This window comes from Gobio gobio (genome assembly GCF_949357685.1).
Source record: "Gobio gobio genome assembly, chromosome: 21".
NCBI classification, from domain to species: domain Eukaryota; kingdom Metazoa; phylum Chordata; class Actinopteri; order Cypriniformes; family Gobionidae; genus Gobio; species Gobio gobio.
Window position 1 is genome coordinate 43,451,718 of NC_137117.1, and position 27,290 is coordinate 43,479,007.

Consider the following 27,290-nt stretch of genomic DNA (forward strand, 5'->3'; position numbering starts at 1 on the left):
CTTCATCAGTCTGTACTGGCTGCCAATAACCGCTCACATTAAATTCAAGGCACTGGTGCTCGCCTTCAAAGCAATCACTGGCTCTGCACCAATATACCTAAACTCGCTTGTTCAGACTTACACACCCTCCAGGAGCTTACGTTCTGCCAGTGAACGACGCCTTGTGGTGCCATACCAGAGAGGCATGAAATCGCTCTCACAGACCTTTTCCTGGACCGCCCCCACCTGGTGGAATGACCTGCCTATCTCAATTCGTGTGGCCGAGTCTGTAGCCATTTTCAAAAAACATCTAAAGACACATCTCTTCCAGCAGCACCTGACCAATCAAGAATAGCACTTATCATTCTATTCATTCTCTGTCTGTCTAATTTATTTATAAAAAATGAAAATAAAATTTTCTGCAAAAGAATTGCTGAACCTTGATTCTGGTTTGTAGCATACCAAGAATACAGACTACTTTTCTTTTATTAGTACTGTAACTGTTATTTAGTGTTAAATTATTGTAGTTGGGTTAGGTGGCTTAGGTTTTATTGTGAATTTGTTGTGTTTTGTAATTATTTATATTTATATATTTAAGTATACTTTAATCTTTTAATAAATTGTTCAATTTAAAGAATTTTCTTTCAATAAAAAGCCATTCTTTAAATGTCATCCACTGTCGTTTTGTGGCTCTTTTTAAAAAGTATCGGTTCAGGCACCGGTACCGTTTGGCACTGGTATTGTAAAAAAAACTTAACTATACCCAACCCTAGTTAAATCTGCTAATATTATTACAATGAAATCATATTTCTATCCTTTAAATAACACAAACTGAGTAACTGAGTGTTTATAATTTGCACCATGTTCATATTTGAAGACCATTAATGCAGGACTTCAAATCAACAGCTGTGAAAAATGTTCCCATTAATATGCATAACCCATATGTCTTCAATTTTTTCTAAGTAAAAACCACTAGTTTTAAAAAAAAAAAAAATGAAATTTTGCTGTATTGATTATACCGTGGTATTCAAATATAGCCACAATCTTCAAAATATCTTTTTTTTTTCAGAAAAAGAAAGAAATTCATACAGGTTTGGAACAGCTCGAGGGTGAGTAAATGATGACTGAATTTTTAAAAGGACTTTGGTTACATGCAAGAAACAAAATCCTTTCTTTTAACATCAACTCAACTCACCCTCCAACAACTGAAAGATGCCGTGACTCTCCATGTCCACCTGCATATCAAAGTGTGAGCAGTCACTGAGCGTCACTCTCTCTCCGCCCAGCTGGCCAAAGATTCGCAGTGGCAGATCCAGATTTAAGCCCACACGGGCTTCCACCGCACATGGGCTGAACTCCATCCCCACCGGCTCAATCACATATACCTGCAGGAACAACAGAAAGCAGATCTAAGACAAGAGCTAAATAATTATATGCTCAAACGTCCATCTGTTATTTAAAAATAAAAAACTAAATTCAAGAATGATCAATCAAGAACAGTATATTGATTTGTACACGCATGGCCGTTGGCATCACCTTCATGTCTCCATAGTGCAGTGGATTTCTCACATCATGGGCATAAATCACACTGACTCCAACGTCCCTGACCGTGGTCATCACTCCTTTCACTGTAACTGTGGCGACTGCTGAGTTAGTGGACGACCAGCTGAAGTTGCCACTTCCTCCAGTCGCCTGAAACAGACACAATCACATTTAATTCCACAACACATAGAAGACTAGATTCAAACTTTATTTGCTCTTTTGTGTTATTGAAGTTTAGAATGCTAAATCGTTAATGTTCGTCATAAAAAAAGAAAGCCATAAGACACCTTGATGGTATACTGGTATGCTCCCTCTTTAGGCTGCCATGGAAATGTAAGGATGGCGGGTTTGAGAACTATGGGGTCGTAGATCTCCACGTCCTGCTCATTACGCACAGGAACAGAGAGTGCATGGACACTTCCTGCCTGAAGACACAAATGAGGTTACAACAAACTAGAATAGTGTTGACAAAGCAATACTGAACACTGGGAAGATCTATGTAACTGGAGTAAATTATATCATTTTAAATGCTGAAGAAAACAAATGTTCACCTTGTAATGAGACAAAAACCTACTTGATCAACGACAGCTTTCAGTGTGCCATCAATGACGGTCTGACCGTGTTTCAAAGCCTTCACATGGTGGTAAGATCCATTAATAGATGATTCCAGAACCTCAAAGTACTCGGTAGGGAACATGGTTTCTATACGGATATTCTGTGAAAAAATTATTAAAACATGGTTTAATTTTTTTGGTTTTAAAGTACACTAAAAACTACAAATTGTAAAAAGAGTTGGTTAATAAAGAACCATCTCATTTGTTCAAAAGAACAGAAGCATCACTACACATTTGCAGCCATTGAGGAAACCAATGTTGTTGTTTTTTATCAAATATAATAAATTACTTGGTTACTAAACCATATGACAAACTCCATGTTTGCGAGAGACTGGTTGGAAAAGGCCTTATTTCTGGGAGCATCATAGTGTCTTACAGCACATTAGGTCATAGCAACCAATCATCTTTGTTAAAACTGATGAGGCAAACAAAATTGTTTTGTTTATGCACAGCTAGTACTTTATTCTGTAGTTGTGTTTTCATTGCAGTTTATGTGCATCTTTTCATAATAAATAAAACATTTATCCATCTTAAAGGGTTAGAATTTTTTTAATTCTGTCATTCACTCTAATGTCATTCCAAAGAAGATATTTTTAATATATGTCCATCCATTTAAAGTCAATGCAACCAAAACTTTTATGCATGTAAAAGTACACGTCATGCACGTCTTCTGACGTAATTTAGACTTTTATTCACATATAAACATTGATCAGCAAACGTACTTAGAGCACATCAAATATGGTAAATAGAACCTCAAGCGTGCTTGTGTCAGGCGAGAACAATTTGTTTTTATTTTTGGGTGAACTAACCCTTTAAAGCGAGGGCAGTGATTAAGTAACTTTTTATGAACTTTTCAGATTTCTCTCTACTCATAATGAGCAGAAGATGCATTTAATGACATTGAAAAGAATAAAAACCAAAGACACATTTTAAAAGTCCAAATTCAACTTACATCAGAAAGATAAATCTTGTGGCCTGACTTATCAAACACTTCAATGAAGATCTCATATTTCCTCGGTGTCTCAAGGACCCAGCGATCCTCAGGATGAATCTTGAATGCTAGTAGAGAAGACGATAAAAATAGTTTCTATCAATTATAGTCAATCAACTATACTAAAACATCTTATTAATTGATCAACTTAAGATTACAAGTTGTCAAAAATGCTGATATTTAGGGGTGTAACGGTCACAAAAATGACGGTTCGACACGTACCTTGGTTTTGAAGTTTGAAGCAGGGGAGAGAAAACTAAATATAAAATTGCTTTATTTTGATTAAAAAGTGGTTTACTGAACAAAGTTTGTTTGTCCTTAATTTTTATATCTTTAAGAAACTTTAAGTTGTAATTGAATTAATTTATCTCAGCTAATGCTGTAAAGTGTATAGGAAGCCCTTACTTGCACATTACTGTAATATTAAAGGTTAACAACAGAGCCCAAACTATTAGCCTAAAATCCCTTGCTATTCAGTTTCAGATATAATAAACACTTAAATAACACACATGCAAACATGTAAACTTCACATAAGGCAGTTTTTGCATTAACTTAACTAATTATTAAATAGTTTTTTCTCCAATTCGTTGTTGAAATATAATTATTTACAGTGTCTGTCATTCTCATGACAGATTTATTTAAACATACATGAAATAATCAAGACATCACTAACAGGTTCAGTAGAATATAATGAATATATAGGCTAATATAGTGCATATATTTAGTGAAAGAGTTCATTTCTAAAGTGAACTCACAGCTGTGATGCTACGTGACATTGTTTACAGTTCGGTATGAATACGTGTACCGTTCAAGGTTATTATAGTTTTGCATTTTTCATTAGTTTTTATTTTTATTTCATTTTGACTTTTTGTTTTCAAATTCAGTTTAGTTTTAATTCGTTTTTTTCTAGTTTAGTTTTTGAAAATGCTTAGTCTTAGTTTAGTTTTTATTAGTTTTAGTGTAAGTTTTAGTATTTTTTTTGTAATTTGGGTTATTTGTCAGGGGCAAGATTCAAAAAGGTCAGAATATTTCCAGTATATTGATTTGTACACGCATGGCCGTTGGCATCACCTTCATGTCTCCATAGTGCAGTGGATTTCTCACATCATGGGCATGAAAAAAATCATAACATTTTAGAAAATATTCATTAAAAAAATAAAACCAGTAAATAAAATGTACATGTGGGCACAAATATGTAAACAGTCTCAACAAGTGCAAAATGTGTAAGTGACGTGTGCCTGTAAAAAGCCAACAGACTAAAGAAGACATACATGAACCGCATGTATTCAACCCATTTTTGAGCTAAAATACAAATATATAGCTAAACCTAAACTAAGCTGAACCTATAACGTTACAAATACCACAGCTGTACACTTTTCACACCCTACACTAAATTTACCCTATACAATAGCCCACTCATCTGGATTGAAGCAGCAAACATTCAGTGTAAGAGTAAACAAATGACATAACAGTTTTTCATATTTGAATCACAGCTTATATAGTGTTTTGACATCGACAACCCAAGTGCATTTTACCTCAAACTTGCGACTAGTTAACTTTCTAAAGTAGCAATTGCTTCTCGGGTCGACATTAACACACTGACAAAATTATATTCAGAATTAAAAATATTTTTATACCACTTTTTAATGTGTGATTGTGTAAAGGTGTTCATGAGATACCAACCTTTTGCGAACTTGCTTTCAACGTCGAACACTCGTTCTCATGGAGACGCGGTGTGCACGGGGGTGTGTGTGTGTGTGTGTGTGCATGTGAGAGAGACGCGTGAGTACGAGACGCAGGGAAAGGAAATGCAGCTGAACGTTATTTGCTCTATGAAAGACATTGACAAAGACGAAAACTAAGGACATTTAATCTATAATTGTATTTTATTTTATATTCGTTTATTGTATATTTGTTTTGACAAACACACATTACAGTTTTGGTTAGTTTTTTATTCTCGTTTTTATTTTTATTTCAGTTAACGACTATGTTTTTACCCATCTAGTTTTCTTTTTTTCGTTGGTTTTCGTTAACGATTATAAACTTGGTACCGTTACACCCCTTCTGAAATTTCTCTCCATGCAAAGCTAATGAAGAGACAAACCCAAGTATCCAGGCTCCACAACATAGATGGTGCTGTTGGGAAGTCGGGAAATGCCCTGCATCCCAAGACCTTGCCATTCAGAATGAAGGAAAGCTCAGAGTAAAGTTATCAAATCAACTGCTGCAAACATAATCATCTCTAAACACAACATCCCATTCTTCATGAAAGACTCTGTATTGTTCAGAGGAATCTCAAAGTCTTATAAAAGCCTGGGAAATCAAGTCAGTTTTAAGGTGATGTGAAGGATACTCTTGTGGTCCAGCACAATGTTGGTGTGTCCATGTTGAAGGCCAAAGACGGTTGAGCTGATCTGGTCCAAGTATGCGACAGGAGCCGCTGGCTGTCCATTAGGGGTGACACTGTTCTGAAGTTGAAGTTCATACTGATCACAGGGCATGGACAGCTCTGAAATTGAGGAAGACACTCTCAGCTTCAGTACAGACATCGCTATTTCACTGCTATAAAACCCAACGTGGCCCACACATATGGACATTGAGTCCATTAGGTCTTTTTACAATATTTAAGGTTAAAACTATAGTGATTATCAATGCATTGATAATGTAAAGCGAGTGTGTCTAACCCAGCTCTGTAACCCCTAGTCTGAGCCGATTTAGGGCCCTTTAGAAGTTTTGACAATGCTCTGACATTTGTGCTTTTTTCAGTTGCTTATAAACATATTAATGGCAAAATTGTAATTACACTGTATTCAGCACAAACTGGGCTGCCAGAATATGTGAAAAACATGTATGTACATGCTTGTATTTTTGAGAGAAAAATGTTTATGCACGGATTTTGAAAAAACAAAAAAATGTGTTTTAAAATTAAGGCCTCAAAACACACAATAGATATGTGTTCTCAAGACTTTAGACGTTTTTTCTTTAAACTGATGTGAGAATCATTGAGCCTACTCATTCACATAAAACAATACACTGATTTAAAATTTGTAAGACAGTTTCTCTTCTCAAAGCCAATATGCGAGGAGGCGTGATATCTAATGAATAATGGTGAGATAGCACCTGAGATAACAAAGGACTCGCATTAATGAGTTGCATAATGAATGAGCTTCAGGTAAGTCTGTGACAGAGAGCAACAGGGCAAAGGAAATATATATTTTTTGTAGTTTATTATTTTTGGAATGTAATCAACAAAGGCCTATTATATTTTAAATGATCAGAAGATTTGACTACACTGCAAAAAATGCTCTTCTTATTTGGCATTTTTTTCTTGTTTCCAGTCCAAATATTTAAAATTCTTAAATCAAGATTAATTACTAGATAAGTACAAATTTCTGGGCGGAAAATCAAAATGAAGTGAGTTTTTGCTTAGTTAGTTAGTTAACTTTATTGTCCCCAAGGGGAAATTCTGCTTGGGCACAGTGCAGAGTTGCTTCATAAAGGTAGACCAGATAACTTAAAACAATCTATATTCTCTGCCACAACAATTTATGCTTTATTAAACTATAATTTATGATTTATTCCACCAATTTATTAAAACACAACAATTAGCTAATGAGATTAAAACCATGTTTTTACTACAAACTTACTTTACTTTTGGCTTTGGATAAAAAAAATCAGACAACTATCCCTTTTTGGATACAATTTATACAAAATGAAATTCCCTTTAAAGAAAGGCTTTCTACAAAACAAAACTCCAGAATCATTTCTGACAAACTTTGATATTAAATTTAAAAAATAAAATAAACATTAGGCTATAATATTTAAACATTAATATGAAGCAAAAAACGTATTAATGGCTACGGAACAAAAAACGTTTGACTGGTACTATATTTATAGCATCTGAGCAGACATTTGCGAATAAAAGTTTTATTGATGTGACACTACGCTCTTTTACAATAAACACGTTATGATCTGTCCAAAACAGGCCAAATAAATCTTGTCTAAACAGTCTTGCGTCTATTACATAAATTTTATGTTGCAGCAGGATTCATATTTAAACGGTCTTTTTGCGTTTAATATATTCACAGATGCTAACTAAATAAACTTGGCCTACCTTACAATCAGCGGCTGAATCCGTTGCTCTGAACAGAACATGAATAGCTTTTCATGAGGAGAATTATTCCAGGATTATTCCTCAACGCATATCAAAAGGATGTTGCTGAAATATAGCGCTTCACTTGATGTGTTTGTTTGAGTTGATGTGTGTGCGTCGACTCTGGATCGGCTCAGTATTTGAATCTCAAAGAACGCGTGCTCCGTGGGCGTGGTCGCATTAGCGGATAATGAAACGCTCGGGAACGACGGACATGTCTCTCTTTTCAAACAGATTACAAACACAGAATATTTTTTTTCCGATTTGGTTTACATTATTTAAAACCTGACATTTTAACGTTTCTTTAGACATATGTCTCATGTTTTTGTGATAAGTTTTCACTAAGCTACAGGTCATTTTCTGAAGATAATCAGATTAGACATTATTGAGAGAGCGAGAGAGAGAGAGAGAGAGAGAGAGAGAGAGAGAGAGAGAGAGAGAGAGAGAGAGAGAGAGAGAGGCAGCAGATTGCGCATCATGTTTGTTTTCTTTATTTTGCAAAAAGCACAACATTTTGTTTTTATTGTGACTGTACACAAAAAAATAGAAAATGAACAGATTATAATGATGAATAACACTTGCCTGAATGATAAAAAAAATGAGTTATTTGAGTCTCTTTGGCGCTGATAAGAAAAAAAGCTTAATTTTATTTTGTATATCTTTCTTGGTAACGGATTACAGCCCGATTAGTTTGTCATTTTTGTCCAAAAATCTGTAAATAATCAATAAAGAAAATGCATGTATTGATGAATTAATAAAAGCTTACCTGTAATCTTTCCTTGACGTATTTTCTGGACTTTGTATTTGATGGAGGTGCCAGCCAGCAGATAAACATCATACGCAGGACTCAAGAGAATGTTTTCCAGAATCAGCAATCTGACCTCGGCAGCACCAACATCCTGAAGAAAAGTCAACCAAAAGTATGCCACATTCAGAAAAAAAACACTCATGACAACAGAACTTTTGCTAACATATTCATTTTTACATTTTTATTTCCAAAAATCTATTTATATGAGGAATAAAATCAATCACAAGTGACATGGACCTTATAGATTGTCTCTTGTATTTTGGCTTTGAGTTTGGCGTGGCCGGTTTTGATTCCTGAGACTAGGATGATATCGCCCTGATGTCCCACTCGCTCCATCTCAGAGATATACACTGGAGGAGTGTACGCCGACTCCGCAAACCTCAGGACCCTGGAGAAATTACATGTGCAGCCAAGCTTGTTAGAACAGAACGTAGTCGTGGTAGATGCCATATTTTTCGTGAATGTAAAATGAGGTTGTGAAGGATAGATCTAGTCACTTCAAACAAATGGTACTCTACTATCTTATGGTTGTCTAATATTTTGTCACAAGGAACGTTTTTTTCTTTTTTTTAAGATATATCTACAATGTTACATCAGCAGAATCCAGACAGAACAGACGGTTTTCATTCACATTTAATTAAAAGGATAGTTCACCAAGAATTGAAAATTCATAATTTCCCTCATGTCGTACCAAACCTTTATGACTTTTTCTTTCATAATTTTTTTTCTCTATACTAGTTGCACGATATACCAGTACTAGAAAGATATCGCAATACCCTGCTACAGTCCCGCTGCTGGCCGTCGTGATGCACTAAGCGTAATTACTTTATGATGCCCGCGGCAGCGGCATTCCTCAGGACTTGGTGCGCTACATAGAGTGCCCCGGAGCGGCTTCTTGAACCGGGCCAGGGCAAGACGTACCGCCAGTAACTCTAGGCAATTGATATGCCAACGCAGCCCCCCAGCCCGTGGATGAGGCATCCATGAAGACCACAGCATGCCTGGACACCTGTTCTAAGGGCACTCTGGCCCAGAGAAACGAGGGGTCCGCCCACGGGTTGAAGGTTTGGCGACAGTAAGGAGTAACTGAGACCCGGTACTTGCCACTCTGCCACGCCCATCTCAGGACTCGGTCGTGTAACCAGCGTTGAATCGGTCTCATATGAAGCAATCTGAGCGGCGTTACCGCGGCTGCAGATGCCATATGCCCCAGGAGCCTCTGAAAGAATTTCAGTGGGACCGCTGTCCTGCCCTTGAACGTATTCAAGCAGTTCAACACTGACCGGACTTGCTCTGGTGTGAGGCGCGGAGTCCGGTTGACCGAATCCAGCTCCATACCGAGATAAGAGATCCTCTACGCGGGGCAGAGTTTGCTCTTCTCTCGGTTGACCCGAAGGCCCAACCGGCTGAGGTGACGGAGCACCATGTCCCTGTGTTCACACAACTTCATGAAGCCGTGAGGCGACAGGGACAGCCTGAAGGGCTTCAGGTCGATCGCTGCAAATCAATCTCAGGGACGGATGCATTCGAGAATGCGTTTCTGCGTTAACATTCTGAACGGGAGCTTGTGCAGGGCCCGATTCAGAATGCGCAGGTCCAAGATTGGCCTTAACCCACCACCTTTCTTGGGTACAATGAAGTAGGGCCTGTAGAACCCTGACTTCATATCGGCCAGAGGAACCGGCTCAACCGCGTCCTTCGCCAGCAGGACATCGATCTCTGACCGCAAGACATGGGCACCACTGCTCTACACGGTGTTGAAGAGGATGCCCCTGTACTTGGGAGGCCGGGGAGCGAATTGAATCGCGTAGCCGATGCTGATGGTATGATGACCCAGCGAGACGGTCTGGGGAGACCTAGCCAGGCCCCCAGGGACCGAACAAGCGGGACCAACGGCACCACAGACGTACCCGGGGCGGGGCAGCGAGGTGGAGTATGCAGACCCGGAGTGTTGCCTGAGTACTCCAGGTGGGGCAGAGTATGGGTGAGAAGGCCAGGGGCGCCAATCTTGGACCTGCGCATTCTGAATCGGGCCCTGCACAAGCTCCCGTTCAGAATGTTAACGCAGAAACGCATTCTCGAATGCATCCGTCCCTGAGATTGATTTGCAGCGATCGACCTGAAGCCCTTCGGGCTGTCCCTGTCGCCTCACGGCTTCATGAAGTTGTGTGAACACAGGGACATGGTGCTCCGTCACCTCAGCCGGTCACTTTTTGTGGGTACCTCTGTGCCCACACTGCTGCCCCCTGGCGAGGGGGAGAGGGGAGGAAAGAAGTGGCAAGGCCCGGGGGCGTCGCACACTGCCAACCTGACCCTCTCAGGGCCCAGGGAGGGAGGAAACTGCTCTGAGAATGTGGGTACTGCTGGACTCCGGAGAGCCAGCGGCAGGACCGAAACCGAAAAATATTCTCCCCCCGGGGGAGGGAGGGGTGCGGACAGTTTCTCCCCGAGCAGTTCCCCATCTCGCTGGGCTGCCCGTTCCAGGGCCGCTTGCCCTTGTGCTTGCTAGCCCTAGACGGGTTGGGCGCGTCCCCTGCGCCCGGCCACCTGCTGCCCGGGTGGAGGCTGCCGCTTGGCTTAGCAGGGGCGGAGGCGGACGCAGGGGGGCACCCTCGGCTGCAGCCGACGACTGGGTGAAGGCAGCAGCTAGTCGTCGGGGCAGGATGTTTTGTTTTTTGTTTGCTTTTTGTTTTGTTTTTTTAAACCCCCTCCATCCGCTTCTGGGCCACCGAGAACTGCTGGGCGAGTTCTCGACGGCGTCACTGAAGAGGCCAGCCTGACAGACAGGGGCGTTGAGGAACCCAACTTTGTCGGGCTCACGCATATCTGCCAAGTCAGCCCCAGGTTCCTGGACCACTAATGTGGACATCGCCTGACCCAGGGAGCGTGCAGTGACTTCCGTCACCCGGTTAGCGAGGTCCATCACCGCACGCAGTTTCTGCATAACCCCTGAGTCGGGACTACCCTTGTGCATGCAGGACAGAGGGTAGTGAGAGAGGGAAAAAACTTATACAGATTATGGCCCTTTTGGTGTTCCATATTTTGACACCAAATAGTTCCACACTGCTAAATTTTTCCAATGCACATCTAGGCAGCCACCCAGGAAATCATGGCTGTCAACTCTGAATCTGATTCAGCATGAGCACACACTATTATAGTGGGAAACTCAGCATCATCATCTCCAGCGCATAACAGCGCTCTCTCCGATGCAGCAATTGACATCTGTCCTCTGCCAGAGCCACAAATGAAACGTTAGGTCCCCCCTTTTTTCAAAAAAGGACCAGTAATCCCATCTGAGCTACCAGCAGGCAGTCTCAGCATGCTCATGATGCAATAGAGGAGTGGGGGCCCGAATAGATGTACCCGGCGGGGAAGCCCCACTGTAATCCTCAGGTCACCAAGGCTTATTAGCCAAAGTAGCCCTTTTCTAGTGCACCAGAAAAGAAACTAGATCGGGGAATAAGCAAAGGGACTCAACCCCGTTTGAGGTTTCATAGTCTGGACCGCGCATCTAGAGTGCCGCGTGACGCGCTGTGACAACTCCCGCTATCAGCCGGCGCTCGACGGCACACGGCGCGCTGAACACTCAAGCCCTTACGAGAAAGGTGAGACGAACAACGCGCAGACGTGACCATGCTCTCCTGATAGAGCATGGATCACCCATGAAAGCAATCTCACATGTTTATATGCGAGAGAGATCGTGCCCGTCAAATGAGGACAGGAAACAACCGCATCCAGAAACACATGGTTTGAATGACATCTTGAAAAAGCGCAGGGTCAAACTGTGCTGCTCTTTTTTTTAAGGAAAAGCTCTTTTAGAAGTGCATAAGCACTCAGGGAGATGGCCGCGGCTCACAGCAGTCCGACGGCAAGCCTGCGTGTGAGCACTCAAGAATGGAAACGCCCAGCCAACCAACACAGGAACAAGTGTATGTTGCAGCGGCCACTCGCTGACTTGCGCCGTCACACCAGCACCCAGGTAAGAGAGCGATCCTCCTCGAGACTCGTCTAAACACTCTTCGTAGAAACAGCTTGATACAGCAAACCATTTGGCTCCGAAGTTAAAAAGCAATGATGCCAGATATTCACATTGTGTGGACAAAAACAGTTCACATATTCTTTAAAATATCTTCTTTTGTGTTTTCTCAAAACTTCGGAATGACATGAGCACGAGTAAATTATAATTTTTATTTTAGGTGAACTATCCATATTAGGGGTGTAACGGTTCGCGTATTCGTACCGAACGGTTCACGGGGTGAGTTCCAAATGGAATCAGTATTCCCTATTTGATCATCCCTATGTGAGCAGGACACGCGTGTGCCGTATGTAGCGGTTTGGAATGCACTTGGCAAAGGGAGCGGCGTAATTTCCTCATTATCTTCAGCTGGGATGTTCCCGTGACAATGCAGCGCCAGCATAAATAAATATACAATTCATATTTTTAAGAGTTATATTACTTTTTATATACAGTATTACAAAGCATATTTTTATAAACATTTTAAAATAAAAAATGTTTATTTTTATTTGCAACAGTTAGGCTAAAAAAAAGAAAATGATGCAGATAAAACTGCGACATCTGCTGCAGTGTTGCCAAGTTCATACATGTCCGCAGGTTGAAGCGACCCCAATTGTGTGATATTTAGCACCGGGAATGCGTATTTCAGCAGGAAACCCTGCCAAAAAGACATATATTTTACCCCCCATAAGAGATTTTTACCAAAAAAAAACCACTGAAATGAGACTGGGCTTGTTTTGGGCTAGTTTTGAGTAGCGATTGGGCGGGTTTTGTTGTGAATATCTGGCAACCCTGATCTGCTGACGGACACTGTGCTGCGTTGTCACCGGAACATCCCAGCTGAAGATAATGAGGAATTTACGCCGCTCCCTTTGCCAAGTGCATTCCAAACTGCTACATACGGTACACGTGTGTCCTGCTCACATAGGGATGATCAAATAGGGAATACTGATTCCATTTGGAACTCACCCCGTGAACCGTTCGGTACGAATACACGAACCGTTACACCCCTACTCCATATATATATATATAATATAGCTAAGGGATTTTTTTTTTTTTTTAAACACTCATTGTAGGTTGGTTTGTTTGTGTTATGTACATTTAAAACAATAAAAACACTTTGAAATAAAATAAATGAAATCCATACTTATTTTGTTATGCTGAAAAAACAAACATGCTTCAAGACAATTCAATTTTAAACATTCAAACATGAGGAAATGGGACAAAGCAGGACTACTAAGTAAAAATCAGCATCATTTGGTCACAGGAAGTGTGTGCTCTTACTGCAGGGTGTTGTAGGAATCAGGAAAACCTGCCATTTCCGCATCCTTCACGATAGTCCACTCAAACAACAGACTGGCTAGAGTACTGAAGGTGTTTCCTGAAGGCAGAATGAGGAAAATTTTTACCCAGAATGCACATCAATGACACAAGTACAATCCTTCTTCACGGAGTTATCCTGATAGCTTCAATTAGGGCTGCACGATTTGGGGAAAATATGTAATTGCGATTATTCTGGTTAAAATTGCGATTGCGATTTAAAATGCGATTATTATAATTTTTTTATTTTTACAAATGAAAAGTGTGTATATAACATTTTGTGTTTATATATTGATATGACTAATAATAATTATTATGATTATTATTATTGCTAAATAAAAATAAGAAATATTACCATTACAATAACATTTTCATTATAAAAAAATTAAAATAGAGCTTTTAAGAATAAATAACAGTATAATAATAATAATAATAATAATAACGATTATTATATTTTACAGAAAGCATCTTTTTTTAAAAATGGGTTACCTGTTAATATGCAGACATTTTCATAATAATAAAGTATGCAGTGCTGATTGACATTCTGTGATGAGAAGCCACATCAGCTCGACTGACGATATGAAGTGAGTTAAAACATGTTATTAAACGTTGTATTTTGTTGGACAACAGGTTTATGAACACTTTACATTACTAGTTTGTGAAGATGTTTGACCGTTGCTTTTTCAAGCACACGTTATAATAAGCGACTCAAACTCGCAGTGCTTTCAGATGGAAGAGCGTTTACTACTGATCACAGATCAGCTCTTCACTGACACGCTTTTTTATTTCATTAAAATCGCAGCCTTTGCGCTTTCATAATCACACATAAGCCAAATTGTGATTGCGGTTCGATTAATCGTGCAGCCCTAGCTTCAATTCGTTATTGTTTTCATGAAAATATTATACTAAACTACATAACATCATGCATCACCCTGCCCAAAAAATGACATCAAAATTTAAAGCATGCTAGTCCTAGAATGGGTGTATTCAAATCATTAAAAAGGTATAAATTACATATACAAGCATTTTTAAAGGGGTGGTTGATTATGATTTCACTTTTAAAACTGTTTTATTGTATTCATGCTTTAAAGGTGTCATTAAAGAAACACTCCACTTTTTTGGGACTTTGGCTTACTCACTGTATCCCCCAGAGTTAGATAAGTCCATACATACCATTCTCATCTCCTTACATCCCATAACTCTGTCTGACGCACCCACCGTTAGCCTAGCTTAGCACAAAGACTGGAGGTATATGGCTCCAGCTAGCCTACTGCTCAATAAAGTGACAAAATAACACCAACATTTTCCTATTTACAAGTTGTGATGTGTATAGTCACAGCGTGTACAAATAACAAGGTTACATGAGACACAGCCATATTATAAACGTACACACACTGGGGACTATATTCTCAGAAGGCGCAGCACTGCTCTACTTCTGCGGAGGGCGGAGTGATTTGCTCGCAGGACCGGAGAAGCCCCGCTGTTACGTCTGTCAACAAAACCAACGTGACTAGGAAGATAGTAGCGAACGTGACTGTTGCATGGCTGACTTTGAGGAATTGTCAGAGGATTTTTACTTTGCATCAAACCAAAATCCAGAACCATATCGTTTTGAGCCAGAATACACAGACAAGGAGTTACAAACTTTGGAAGCTGATAGACAAGACGCCGAATTACCTCTGGCACCGCTCATTTGTTACTGTGACAGTCAGAGCTCGTACACAATACTAACATTACAGGGGATACATGGAGCACGGGGACAACTGAAATACAGTAGTGACCACCCTATTCATGTAATAGTGTCACTAACGGTACATTATGTATAGCTAATGACACTGTTACAGTAGGCTAGTCATCTAAAAACAACGGAAGTACTTACCGCAGCTGCTTGCTCTGGATATGTATCCAAAGACACCTGTAGCCATCATCAAGTAGCCTACCATCGGGTTTGCTCAGAACATTTAACGGAGGACGACTATTTTGAAAAAATGGAATTTGCCACACGGATCATGAAACGTGGGCTGAAGAATACGGCCATCCCATCGGTAGTGACTACAGACAAGACAAAGCGGACCACCTGTGGCTGCGGTAAGTGTTCCGTTATGTTTTTAGACGACTAGCCTACTGTAACAGTGTCATTAGCTAGTGTATCTAATGTAACGTTAGTGACACTATTACATGAATAGGGTGGTCACTACTGTATTGCAGTTGTTCCCGTGCTCCATGTATCCCCTGTAATGTTAGTATTGTGTTGTCACGAACAAGCTCTGACTGTCACAGTAACAAATGAGCGGTGCCAGAGGTAATTGACCTATCGGTAAGCCCCTCCCCTCGACCGCAGATGACCCAATGGATGGCAGATTGAGTATCAGTTGCGCTGGGACCGGAACTCGGACATCTTTAGGTGTCAGCGCCATAGAGATGCATTGGAAAATCCGAAGCTCTCATCGGTTTGATGGTGTTTATGCTACAAAAATGCTAAAATGTCATGCCTGAGGTACTGTAACACTGATTCCTGGTATCCTGAGAGGATTTTCTGTTTGTCATACTCTCGTTAAGTTACGATTAAAGTCCCTGCTAACATACAAACCGAAATAACTAACTGTTCTCACGTCATGTAACACTGTAGGTCAAAAACACGAAGGTCTACATTTCAGTGCCTCTCCATATTAAACTGGTTATATGTAAATTAATTTAATTTTAGATATGTTTAAGGTCTACATTATCTGTCCCAGTAAGGAGGACTCCTATTTTGATGGGTATTATAGTCTACGGGTGGTGAAAGGGAGAGCTTGCACGCAGTTTATCGCAGTTGTTTTGTAGATCATACAAAGTTTACCAGTTATTAACTGCACCCTCGAAAAGGCATACGCTCTGTTATATGTTTGTTTACTGTTAGTTTTATGAGTGTTTTTGTGTAGTTTGCTGTGTATTTTAATGGTAATGCAACAGTGAGAGAGAGTTTGTGAATGAGACGTTAGAGCGCACTTCTTATGCTTTGTTTGTTCAGCTCTTACAATGATTTTTTTGGAGTGAAAAATGACAAACTTAATAAACCATCAGAAAAGTCTGGCCATCATTCAGACGATATACGCTACATTCTGTGTCCAAAAACATCTTGGGATAAGGTTTTCACACTGACGGCTGTCATTGTAAGATAAAGCAACTCCATTTGTTTGTCCGAGTTAGCAACAGTAACTAAGGGGGGCGGGGCTTACCGATAGGTCAATTCGGCGTCTTGTCTATCAGCTTCCAAAGTTTGTAACTCCTTGTCTGTGTATTCTGGCTCAAAACGATATGGTTCTGGATTTTGGTTTGATACAAAGTAAAAATCCTCTGACAATTCCTCAAAGTCAGCCATGCAACAGTCACGTTCGCTACTATCTTCCTAGTCACGTTGGTTTTTTTGACAGACGTAACAGCGGGGCTTCTCCGGTCCTGCAAGCAAATCACTCCGCCCTCCGCAGAAGTAGAGCAGTGCTGCGCCTTCTGAGAATATAGTCCCCAGTGTGTGTACGTTTATAATATGGCTGTGTCTCATGTAACCTTGTTATTTGTACACGCTGTGACTATACACATCACACCATGTAAATAGGAAAATGTTGGTGTTATTTTGTCACCAGTAGGCTAGCTGGAGCCATATACCTCCAGTCTTTGTGCTAAGCTAGGCTAACGGTGGGTGCGTCAGACAGAGTTATGGGATGTACGGAGATGAGAATGGTATGTATGGACTTATCTAACTCTGGCGGATACAGTGAATAAGCTAAAGTCCCAAAAAAGTGGAGTGTTCCTTTAATGCGATTGGAAATCACAACAATATAACTAGTATATTTGTAGTTCCAGTCCCTGCATTGTAAATTGTAAGTTAGGCACGTGAGGAGTGAACGAAAGTGCGTTGCTGACTTCGTTCAGACGCAGCATTAACAAGTCACATAATGGATTTACTGCATCACTAAGTAGTAGATTTTCGAAGGCAGGCACCAAATGATGTATTGTAATTATAAGGTGGCTCATATTTATACTGTATATAGTTTATATTTTGCTGATGTTGTTATTTATCAGAACTTATAGAACTTAAATATTTTTTTTCCAGTCTTGCTCAAAGTTATATTTATGAAGCTTTCCACATCTATTAATACTGGTAACTTTGATTTTTTTTGTTTTGTTTTTGTTATTGTGTTTTCATCCAAAGGACTTTAAGTTTCATATCTTAAGTTTGTATTTTTATAAATTTTATTTATCAGAACTTTAATATATTTTTATGCTCCTCTGTTTTGTTGTAACAAGAAAACAAACAAGTTTATTTTTAAACTGCATTATCATATTATTTTAGAGAGGCTGAGGGATCATGAATAACTACAAATAAGGGAAATCTGTTTGTTTATACATTCATCAGATTTTTAAATCACCAAATATTTGTATCGGTATCAGCCTTAAAAATTCTTTATCGGTCGGGCTCTAATACACGCGCGCCAACATTGCAGACAGCATGATCAAAACTTCCGCGATTGTATTTTTCCTTCAAAGATCAAGTCAAGAGAGTGAACGCACATCAAGAAAGGAATGTTATTTCACTATTTATGATGATAAGTATTGGTAGCCCATCTGGACGTTGGGCTGCCCTGTGACAGCCGTAAGTTATGTTTAGTTAGACATGTACACAATGTAACATTGTATTTGATCTGTAACAATGCAATACTATCACATAGAAAACATTTTTACTCACAATAGTGATTAGCTTCATGCATTCATGTAATATCATCCTGTCTGCAAAACCAGTCTCTTATTTACAAACGAATCCGGTGAAATGAACATACGTGCAATGTCTTCCCCACGTGAGCTGGAACTTCATTAAAAATAAAGTTTAGCCACTCATTCCCACCATTATAATCCGAAGGAGCCTTGCGCAGGGACTGTGTTCTTCCACAACCAGGCACAGCGCAATGTATAACTCATGTTTATAGCTTGATAGCGCGATCCGTTTAGCTCCACGAGTCAGTGGGCGGGGCTACAGAAGTAGACGTACATATTTATCTGTAGAGGCGATGTTTCTGCATCAATGGTCGACATATTCTGAGAGCTCTCGCTTTCTGGGCCTGGTGTTAATAAAAGCTTTTCTTTGACTAACAAGGAAGTTTTCAGCTCTAAAACTTACAGGATATTCTTATATCACGATTAACTTTTATATATCAAAGGCTCAAGGGAAAGTTGATTTCTCAGTTCATCACCCCTTTAACAGGCAGGCAATTCAAAAGAGCCACCCAGCTACACCACAGTAAAACAGTGAGCTGTGTGAGTTAACATCACTAACCTTTGTGGATTCGATGTCTAATAAAATGTTGTTCCGGTGTCTTTAATTATTTTCCACACATTCTTTGCATCTAGCCGATTTGACATGGTAATACATCCAAATGTGATGGTGTATGGCACGATGGATCCTGTCATGTTTCATGGGACTCTTATGACATGTCGGAGTTTACGCGCAATACACAACCATCCGTAATCAAATTCTATGACAAGGGTCCGATCTACCACGTCACGTACATGTGAAGAAGATATTATAACATTCAAATAAAGTAAAACATTTTTCATTTACGATAGATAAGGATTAAAGACTTGTCACAAGATATTCACAAGTCTTTTTTGTCGAGTCAAGTCTGAATTCATTTCAGGTCAAGCCCGAGTCAAGTCTGAAGTCTCATAAAATGCGAGTCCGAGTCACTAACTCAGGTGCCCATCTCTGGCGTCCACACAGCTGGCATGTTTATCTGTTGTTGTTAAAGGGTTAGTTCACCCAAAAATGAAAATTCTGTCATTAATTACTCACCCTCATGTCGTTCGACACCCGTCAGACCTCCGTTCATCTTCAGACACAAATGAAGATATTTTAGTGTAAATCTGATGGCTCTGAAAGGCCTCCATTGGCTCAATGCACGGTTCACTCTCAAGACCCTTAAAAGGCACTAAAGACGTCGTTACAAAGTCCATCTCACTACAGTGGTTCTAAAATAACTTTATGAATCGGCGACAATAGTTTTTGTGAGCAAAAAAACCCTAAATAACGACTTATATAGTGATGACGATTTCAAAACAAGGCATCATGAAGCTTCGAAGCGTTATGAATCAATGAGCCGAATGATGATTCGGATCGCGTCTCAAACTGCTGAAATTTGGCGATTCAAACTGCTGATTCGACTCACTGATTCATAACGCTTCGAAGCTTCATGATGCCTTGTTTTGAAATCGTCATCACTATATAAGTTGTTATTTAGGGTTTTTTTGCGCACAAAAACTATTGTCACCGATTTATAAAGTTATTGTAGAACCACTGTAGTGAGATGGACTTTGTAACGACGTCTTTAGTGCCTTTTAAGGGTCTTGAGAGTGAACCGTGCCATTGAGCCAATGGAGGCCTTTTAGAGCCATCAGATTTACACTAAAATATCTTCATTTGTGTTCCGAAGATGAACGGAGGTCTGACAGGTGTCGAACGACATGAGGGTGAGGAATTAATGACAGAATTTTCATTTTTGGGTGAACTAACCCTTTAACCATGTTGTGTGCACTTGCCTTCTTGCACTTTTACAGTACTGGGATGTTCATTCATTGACACATTTCAGTCGTTTTCTCCCTCTCTCTCATGCTGGCACAGCCATCAGCGTTGTTGCTTGATAGAGATGAGGGCTTTTGTAAAAGCCCGATATTTTCCGTTTTCACATCCGTTTCTGATGCGTATTTTGGTGCTCAGACTCAGTGAGGTTTTTTCCACTGTAACTTTGCTGCCCGTCGTCTCATTTTGTCAACACAACAAAAGATTTGATGGACTACTCACAGAACATTTTTCATAAAACAATTTTTAATTATAACATGACATGGCGATCTCAGCGTAAATATCACTCGCAAATTAATGTGTGGTTGACCATTTAGTCGCAGTCTGGAGCCCTGAGATCTGTATGTGCGTGACATGAATAGGTGCTCCACTCACCCTCTGAATCGAGCGCATGAATCTTCAGCTCCAGCGGAGAATCCTCCAGGTGAAGCTCTCGAGTGGTGGACTCAATCTGGATCTCACTGATAACATCCACTATAGCGTCACAGCGCAGAACCTGTCCCGTCACTGAACACAGATCAACAGCACTCATCAGCACCCACTGAGAAGGACTGAACTACAGCCATTTTCCACAGATGGACAATTTCTCTGAAACTAAACTTAATTTGCTAATAATATGGTCAAACAGCAAAAATATGCAATAAGAAAACAAACTCTTATTTAGGCACTATAAACTGATATCAGCCAATTTCCATTTAGAGTAACCCGACCGGCATGTTGCCAGTGTTCCTTTCACACAAAAATGGCTTAAAAACATATTATCCATCTTGATGTTCTTTATAACGTGATGTAAATTTCACTGTTTACTAAACGTTAAAAAAAAAATTGCAATTTACTCTCGTCCGTGAAACTCAAAAGTGATTTCTTTGCATGTTCTCAATATAATGAAAAGTAAGGAAGAGGTGTCAAGGTCAAATGACAATTGAGCACCATTAAAGGTGTCTGTACAACCAAAGACTTTAGATATACAAAGACAGTGCACTCATATTACTACGAATGGGGGAAAGTGCAATGCACAATATTTTATTTTTATTTTATTTATTTAATAATTTATTTGATAGGGACAGATACCACCAACATAGATCATTTTGACTAAACAATCTGATGTCTGTATCACAGTGTATATAGCCAAAGGCTAATTTGCAACACTTGTCCCTAGAAGGGCCTTTATCAATCAAAAACAAATACAAAAAAGTATCTAAAAACCGATTCATACATTAATAAAACTCAAAAAATAATACTCTATAACTTCCAAACATACACAATACCTTCACAATATTATAAGTGAGTATATGGCGGAATAAGTCCTGCCTTGTGAATAAAAGAGCAATTGGTAAAGTCATTGCAGCTGAAGTTAGAAGGTTGCTATAGAAAGATTCAGTGGGACTCATATACTAACCGTGCATATGCACAGATTTGTGAGTGAAACCTGCGTATTAATGTGTTCACAAACAAATCATGATTTATAATAAATTATTTAATAAATCTATGAAGAAATGTAGGAACAACTGAAACCACACATCCACTTAGCTGGCTAATCAGAGGTCTGTGATCTGGGTCTCTATTAAAGGTGTTATGTGAGACTGGCACTCTTGACATTGCTCCAGGATCGCGAGTGTGTGTCTGTAGACAGCGCCATGTTTACTGAGAGTGGTGAAAGGAAAGGGTGTGCTTTGAAAGCCTTTATATGGATTTGCGCTTTATGCAAATTACTATCCTCAGGCATGTGGTTGCTCATTTAGAATACTCCAAATTCATTAATATTCGAACGAAGTTAAGAACAAATCTATGCGTACACGTGTGTTGTGAATTAGGTGGAAATTTTCAGTGAGCAGTTCGTCTGTGCATATAATGAGACCCAGTGTTCTGAGACATGCTTATGGCTGCACATGCTCATGGCTGGACCAGCCTGGAAAATGCACACAAAAAAAACAACAAAAAAAAGTGTCATGATTTGAGCATTTAGAAAAAATACAGCTTTGAAAAATGATGTTTCCCCATTTAAATAGATATAGGAGCTGTACCAGCATGACTGAAACAGCTGCTCGAGAGGCGATTCAAATAGTTTTTGTGCGCAAAAAAACCCTAAATAACGACTTACATAGTGATGACGATTTCAAAACACGGCCTCATGAAGCTTCGAAGCGTTGATGATTCGGATCGCGTGTCAAACCGCCAAACTGCTGAAATTTGGCGATTCAAACCGCTGAATCGACTCACTGATTCATAACGCTTCGAAGCTTCATGATGCCGTGTTTTGAAATCGTCATCACTATATAAGTCGTTATTTAGGGTTTTTTTGCGCACAAAAACTATTCTCGCCGATTTATAAAGTTATTTTAGAACCACTGTAGTGAGATGGACTTTGTAACGACGTCTTTAGTGCCTTTTAAGGGTCTTGAGAGTGTAAAGTGCCATTGTGCCAATGGAGGCCTTTCAGAGCCATCAGATTTCAACTAAAATATCTTCATTTCTGTTCCGAAGATGAACGGAGGTCTTACGGGTGTCGAACGACATGAGGGTAAGTCATTAATGACAGACGTTTCATTTTTGGGTGAACTAACCCTTTAAAAAAACATGTAGGAAGATAGCCTAGAAATCTAGACATACCCTAGCGGCATCTAATTTGCAGCCAGGCTAGTCTAGCATTCAGTCTTACTTTTCGTATAAAATTAGGCCAGTCTATGTTTTTATGTTACTGATTTAAAAAAATTATGAACAGTCTTAAAGAAAAAAATGTATGTCTAACTTGTAAGACTAGTCTTAACGGTTTATGCAACCGGCCCCGGGTCATTACTTTTATACATTTACGGTGCTCAGGGGCCGGTTGCATAAACCGTTAAGACTAGTCTTACAAGTTAGACATACATTTTTTTCTTTAAGACTGTTCATAATTTTTTTAAATCAGTAACATAAAAACATAGACTGGCCTAATTTGATACGAAAAGTAAGACTGAACGCCACTTGAATAACTGCTAGTGGCTCATACTAGATCTTAAGACACTGTCTTAACATAATGGCTTAGTTTATGCAACTGGCCCCATATGCATAATTTTTTAAGCTAAAAGGCTCAGTTCACTGTAATTGTGTGAGAGAGATGGGTTTCTAACTGATATAAGAGTGCATAGCACATTGTCTCTGCAATTCTCAGTAATAAGATCACAAACTAACAAGGAACGACAAACTAACAAGCTACACCAACAATAACAAATAGCGCAGGGTGACACTCACAGATGTCCTCCGCGAGTATGATGCTGGTGAGCCGGGACGGCTGAGTGGAGCGGGCCTGCAGGACAGCCCTCTGAGAGCACTGGCGCTCATCCACATCCACCGCTTCTATACTGGCCACCTCCGGCCTGTTGGAGGACCTGTGGAGAGCACACAACACATTAACTACTGGCTCATACGAAGCTCCAGAAAGTGACCTTTTCACCAGTAACACTTTACAAAAAGGTCTACATTAGTTAACATGAATTAACAATGAAAACAGAATTTATTATCTTAGTTAATGAAATTCCAACATTTAGTAATACATTATTAAAGGGTTAGTTCACCCAAAAATGAAAATTCTGTCATTAATTACTCACCCTCATGTCGTTCGACACCTGTAAGACCTCCGTTCATCTTCAGACACAAATGAAGATATTTTAGTGTAAAGCTGATGCTGAGAAAGGCTTCAGATAGGCCTCCATTGGCATTCAGTACATTCACACTCACAAGACCCATAAAAGGCACTTAAAACGTCGTTACAAAGTCCATCTCACCACAGTGACTCTACAATAATTTTACGATGCGACGACAATAGTTTTTGTGCGCAAAAAAAAATCAAAATAACACCTTTATCCAACTTGTTCTTGTCTTCCGTGTGTCTCCACGACGCATGCGTGAGAATATGACGCAGATCCGGCGTTCGGAAACATGACCCAGAAGAGATTTGTTTACAAGCAGAGGAAGACGCGCGTATCTAAGCTGTTGAATTCTACATTGATCGTGCTTTAGGTCTCGGCGTAGTTCTCAAAATGGGGCTAAAGTGAGCATTTCATGGATTCCCGAACCCCGGCGCTACGTCATATTCTCGCGCATGCGTCGTGGAGACACACACGGAAGACAAGAACAAGTTGGATAAAGGTGTTATTTTGATTTTTTTGCGCACAAAAACTATTGTCGTCGCATCGTAAAATTATTGTAGAGTCACTGTGGTGAGATGGACTTTGTAACGACGTTTTAAGAGCCTTTTATGGGTCTTGAGAGTGTGAATGTACTGAATGCCAATGGAGGCCTATCTGAAGCCTTTCTCAGCCTCAGCTTTACACTAAAATATCTTCATTTGTGTTCAGAAGATGAACGGAGGTCTAACAGGTGTCGAACAACATGAGGGTAAGTAATTCTTGACAGAATTTTCATTTCTGGGTAAACTAACCCTTTAAAATCAAAATGTTGTATCTGTTAATTTAATGTAATGGACCTCAGCTAACAAACTAAATTAACAGTTGTGATTAATTAATACAGTAACAAATTTATAGCTCATTGTTAGACAATGTTAGTCAATACATTAACTAACCTTATCTAATGAGACCTTATTGTTAAAAGTTTTACCAATGTTTTTCTTGGAAATTTGCAAGCAAAGTGAAACATACAATCTATTAATAATTATATAAATATACACACCGATCAGGCATAATATTATTATGACCTAATATTGTGTTGGTCCCCCTTTTGCTGCCAAAACAGCCCTGACCCGTCGAGGCATGGACTCCACTAGACCCCTGAAGGTGTGCTGCTGTGGTATCTGGCACCAAGATGTCAGCAGCAGATCCTTTAAGTCCTGTAAGTTCTGAGGTGGGGCCTCCATGGATCGAACTTGTTTGTTTAACACATGACCCTGTGGCCGGTTCCTTCCTTGAAGCACTTTTGATAGAGACTGACCACTGCAGACCGGGAACACCCCACAAGAGCTGCAGTTTTGGAGATGCTCTGACCCAGTCTTCTAGCCATCACAATTTGGCCCTTGTCAAACTCGCTCAAATCCTTACGTTTGTCCATTTTTCCTGCTTCTAACACATCAACTTTGAGGACAAAATATTCACTTGCTGCCTAATATATCCCACCCACTAACAGGTGATGAAGAGATAATCAGTGTTATTCACTTCACCTGTCAATGTTATGCCTGATCGGTGTAACTTTATATGTTAAAATAAAATAAAAACTCGTCATATGAAAAATAAAGACATTCATTTAAAACATTGTCTTATCTATAAATTACATACATTTAAAACGTGAGATCTGCAATGGCTGTCAGAACAAACACATCACAACAGCACCACGTGCTTGACCTTTCAGCATTCATCGTTACAGTATTGCATATAGTTACTCTTTATCATCCACAGACCACAACAATATGTTTGATGTTACAACCGGGCAAGGTATTCTCTAGTACATTATATTTGTAAATTAGTTAAGAAATGCCAATGCACTTCTAATGTAACGCTGTATTTAATGCACTTACCAGCGATAACATCCTTCTGATGCTTCCAGTGTAAAGTTGATTTTTGTGCTTCTGGCAAGAGGTAATAAAACTTTAGGTATGTTGAGTTTGGCAGCGTTTGTCAGACTGCAGATGAACGCATGTGTGAGAATAAAGAGCCCCGCGAGAGAACGAACGTTCACCATCATCACAGATTCACTATTCACTGAGATATTTCAAGTTACGGTTATGAGAGTATTCGTAGTTAGATGAAGTTTGCCCATCAGCCTCCCGCCTCATCCCTCGCGCCACTAATCAGATGTGACAGCAGTAGTGATGATGATGATGATGATGATGATGATGATGATGATGATGATGACGATGTGCAGTGTCTCTTACTACAACACGCGCTCGAGTTCACGCCGCGCGAGCTGCACAGTCACTGTTACTTTCATTATTGCTTCTTTCCTAACTCAGTGGTTGGGATTTTCAAATAAGAACAAAGACACTAATAGAAAAAAACAAGTCAATAAAATAGTCAAAGACTTCAACGGAGCAAGCAAAAAACATATACTTTTTGAATACACATAGTCGCATGGAAAATACCCGCCGAAGGTTACTACCGAAGCGGAGCGAGGCATGCTGGGACTTGATTTCCGTCATTCAAACAGTGACGAGTTTCCTTAAAGGCACAGTCGTAGTTTCATTTTGACTGGTTGAAGTTAAGTGGGTTGCAGCGTCTGTGAAAATCCCGCCTGTGTTTCCTAATGAAAATTGTTGATATACATGAAATAGAGATACAGGCAGATTTTTAGACAACATGTTTTTTTTAGGTAAGGTTTTACAGACAGGGCTTAGATTATGCCAATGCCTTTGTTCAGTTAGGACATTTAAAGGGAAAGTTCACCCAAAAATGTAAATTACCCCATGATTTACTCACCCTCAAGCCATCCTAGTGTATATGACTTTCTTCTTTCTGATGAACACAATCAGAGTTATATATTTTTTCCTGGCTTTTAAAAGAATATCATATACACCTAGGATGGCTTGAGGGGGAATAAATCATGGAGTAATTTTCATTTTTGGGTGAACTATACCTTTAAGTAGCTTTTCTTAACATGACTTAGACTTAGAAAAAAAACATTACTTGTGTTCGTGTTCATCTTTGAGACAGTAATCCACGCCTTTGTTACCACTCGGCTGGATTACTATAATGCACTGTATGTGGGAGTTAGTGGATCTTCTGTCACCCATCTCCAGGTGGTACAAAATGCTGCAGTGCATCTTTTACCTGGAACATGTAAACACAAGCACGTTTCCCCCATTTTAGCCTCACTCCACTGGCTGCCTGTAAATTTTAGGATCCACTGTAAAATTCTTTTATTTGTTTTTAAATCCCTAAATGGACTTGTCCCACACCATACACCTACCCGTTCTCTCAGGTCAAAAACCCACCTTTTCCCCTTGGCCTTTGCACTTTAAAAAAATGATGGGATCAATAAGTTATGACAACATATGTTTTTAAGTTAATTTAACTTGTCAAAATAAGTTAAGCAATTTAAACTTTTTAATTTAAGTTATACAAGATTCAACACAAAATTGTCAGTTTACTGTAATCTAAATTTAAATGGCTTGTACTTTTAAGTTGCTTTAACATAAAAATTTAAGGCAGCAACTGAACTTAAGTTTTAAGTTGAAATAGGTTGAATTTCTTTACAGTGCACCTGATGTTGACATTTAGTTAATTTTATAGTTTTTTTTTTGGTATGGCTGTTTTTCTTATGTTTTATGTCT

At 39.5% G+C, this 27,290-nt stretch overlaps 1 protein-coding gene across 1 annotated transcript in view; it reads right to left on the reverse strand.

Annotated features, from left to right (window-relative positions):
- Positions 1 to 26,154, reverse strand: part of nup210 (nucleoporin 210) — an 88,597-nt gene extending 62,443 nt beyond the window's left edge. Inside the window, exons 1-13 of the mRNA XM_079803120.1 lie at positions 25,539 to 26,154; positions 23,264 to 23,400; positions 20,408 to 20,539; positions 13,387 to 13,483; positions 8,325 to 8,475; positions 8,046 to 8,178; positions 5,480 to 5,635; positions 5,231 to 5,299; positions 3,088 to 3,194; positions 2,096 to 2,236; positions 1,809 to 1,946; positions 1,516 to 1,671; positions 1,175 to 1,364 (exon numbers count right to left, since the gene is read on the reverse strand). Coding sequence (XP_079659246.1) covers positions 1,175 to 1,364; positions 1,516 to 1,671; positions 1,809 to 1,946; positions 2,096 to 2,236; positions 3,088 to 3,194; positions 5,231 to 5,299; positions 5,480 to 5,635; positions 8,046 to 8,178; positions 8,325 to 8,475; positions 13,387 to 13,483; positions 20,408 to 20,539; positions 23,264 to 23,400; positions 25,539 to 25,705 — 1,774 coding nt within the window. The 5' untranslated portion in view covers positions 25,706 to 26,154. The remainder of the gene's footprint in view (positions 1 to 1,174; positions 1,365 to 1,515; positions 1,672 to 1,808; positions 1,947 to 2,095; positions 2,237 to 3,087; positions 3,195 to 5,230; positions 5,300 to 5,479; positions 5,636 to 8,045; positions 8,179 to 8,324; positions 8,476 to 13,386; positions 13,484 to 20,407; positions 20,540 to 23,263; positions 23,401 to 25,538) is intronic.
- Positions 26,155 to 27,290: the final 1,136 nt, after the last annotated feature.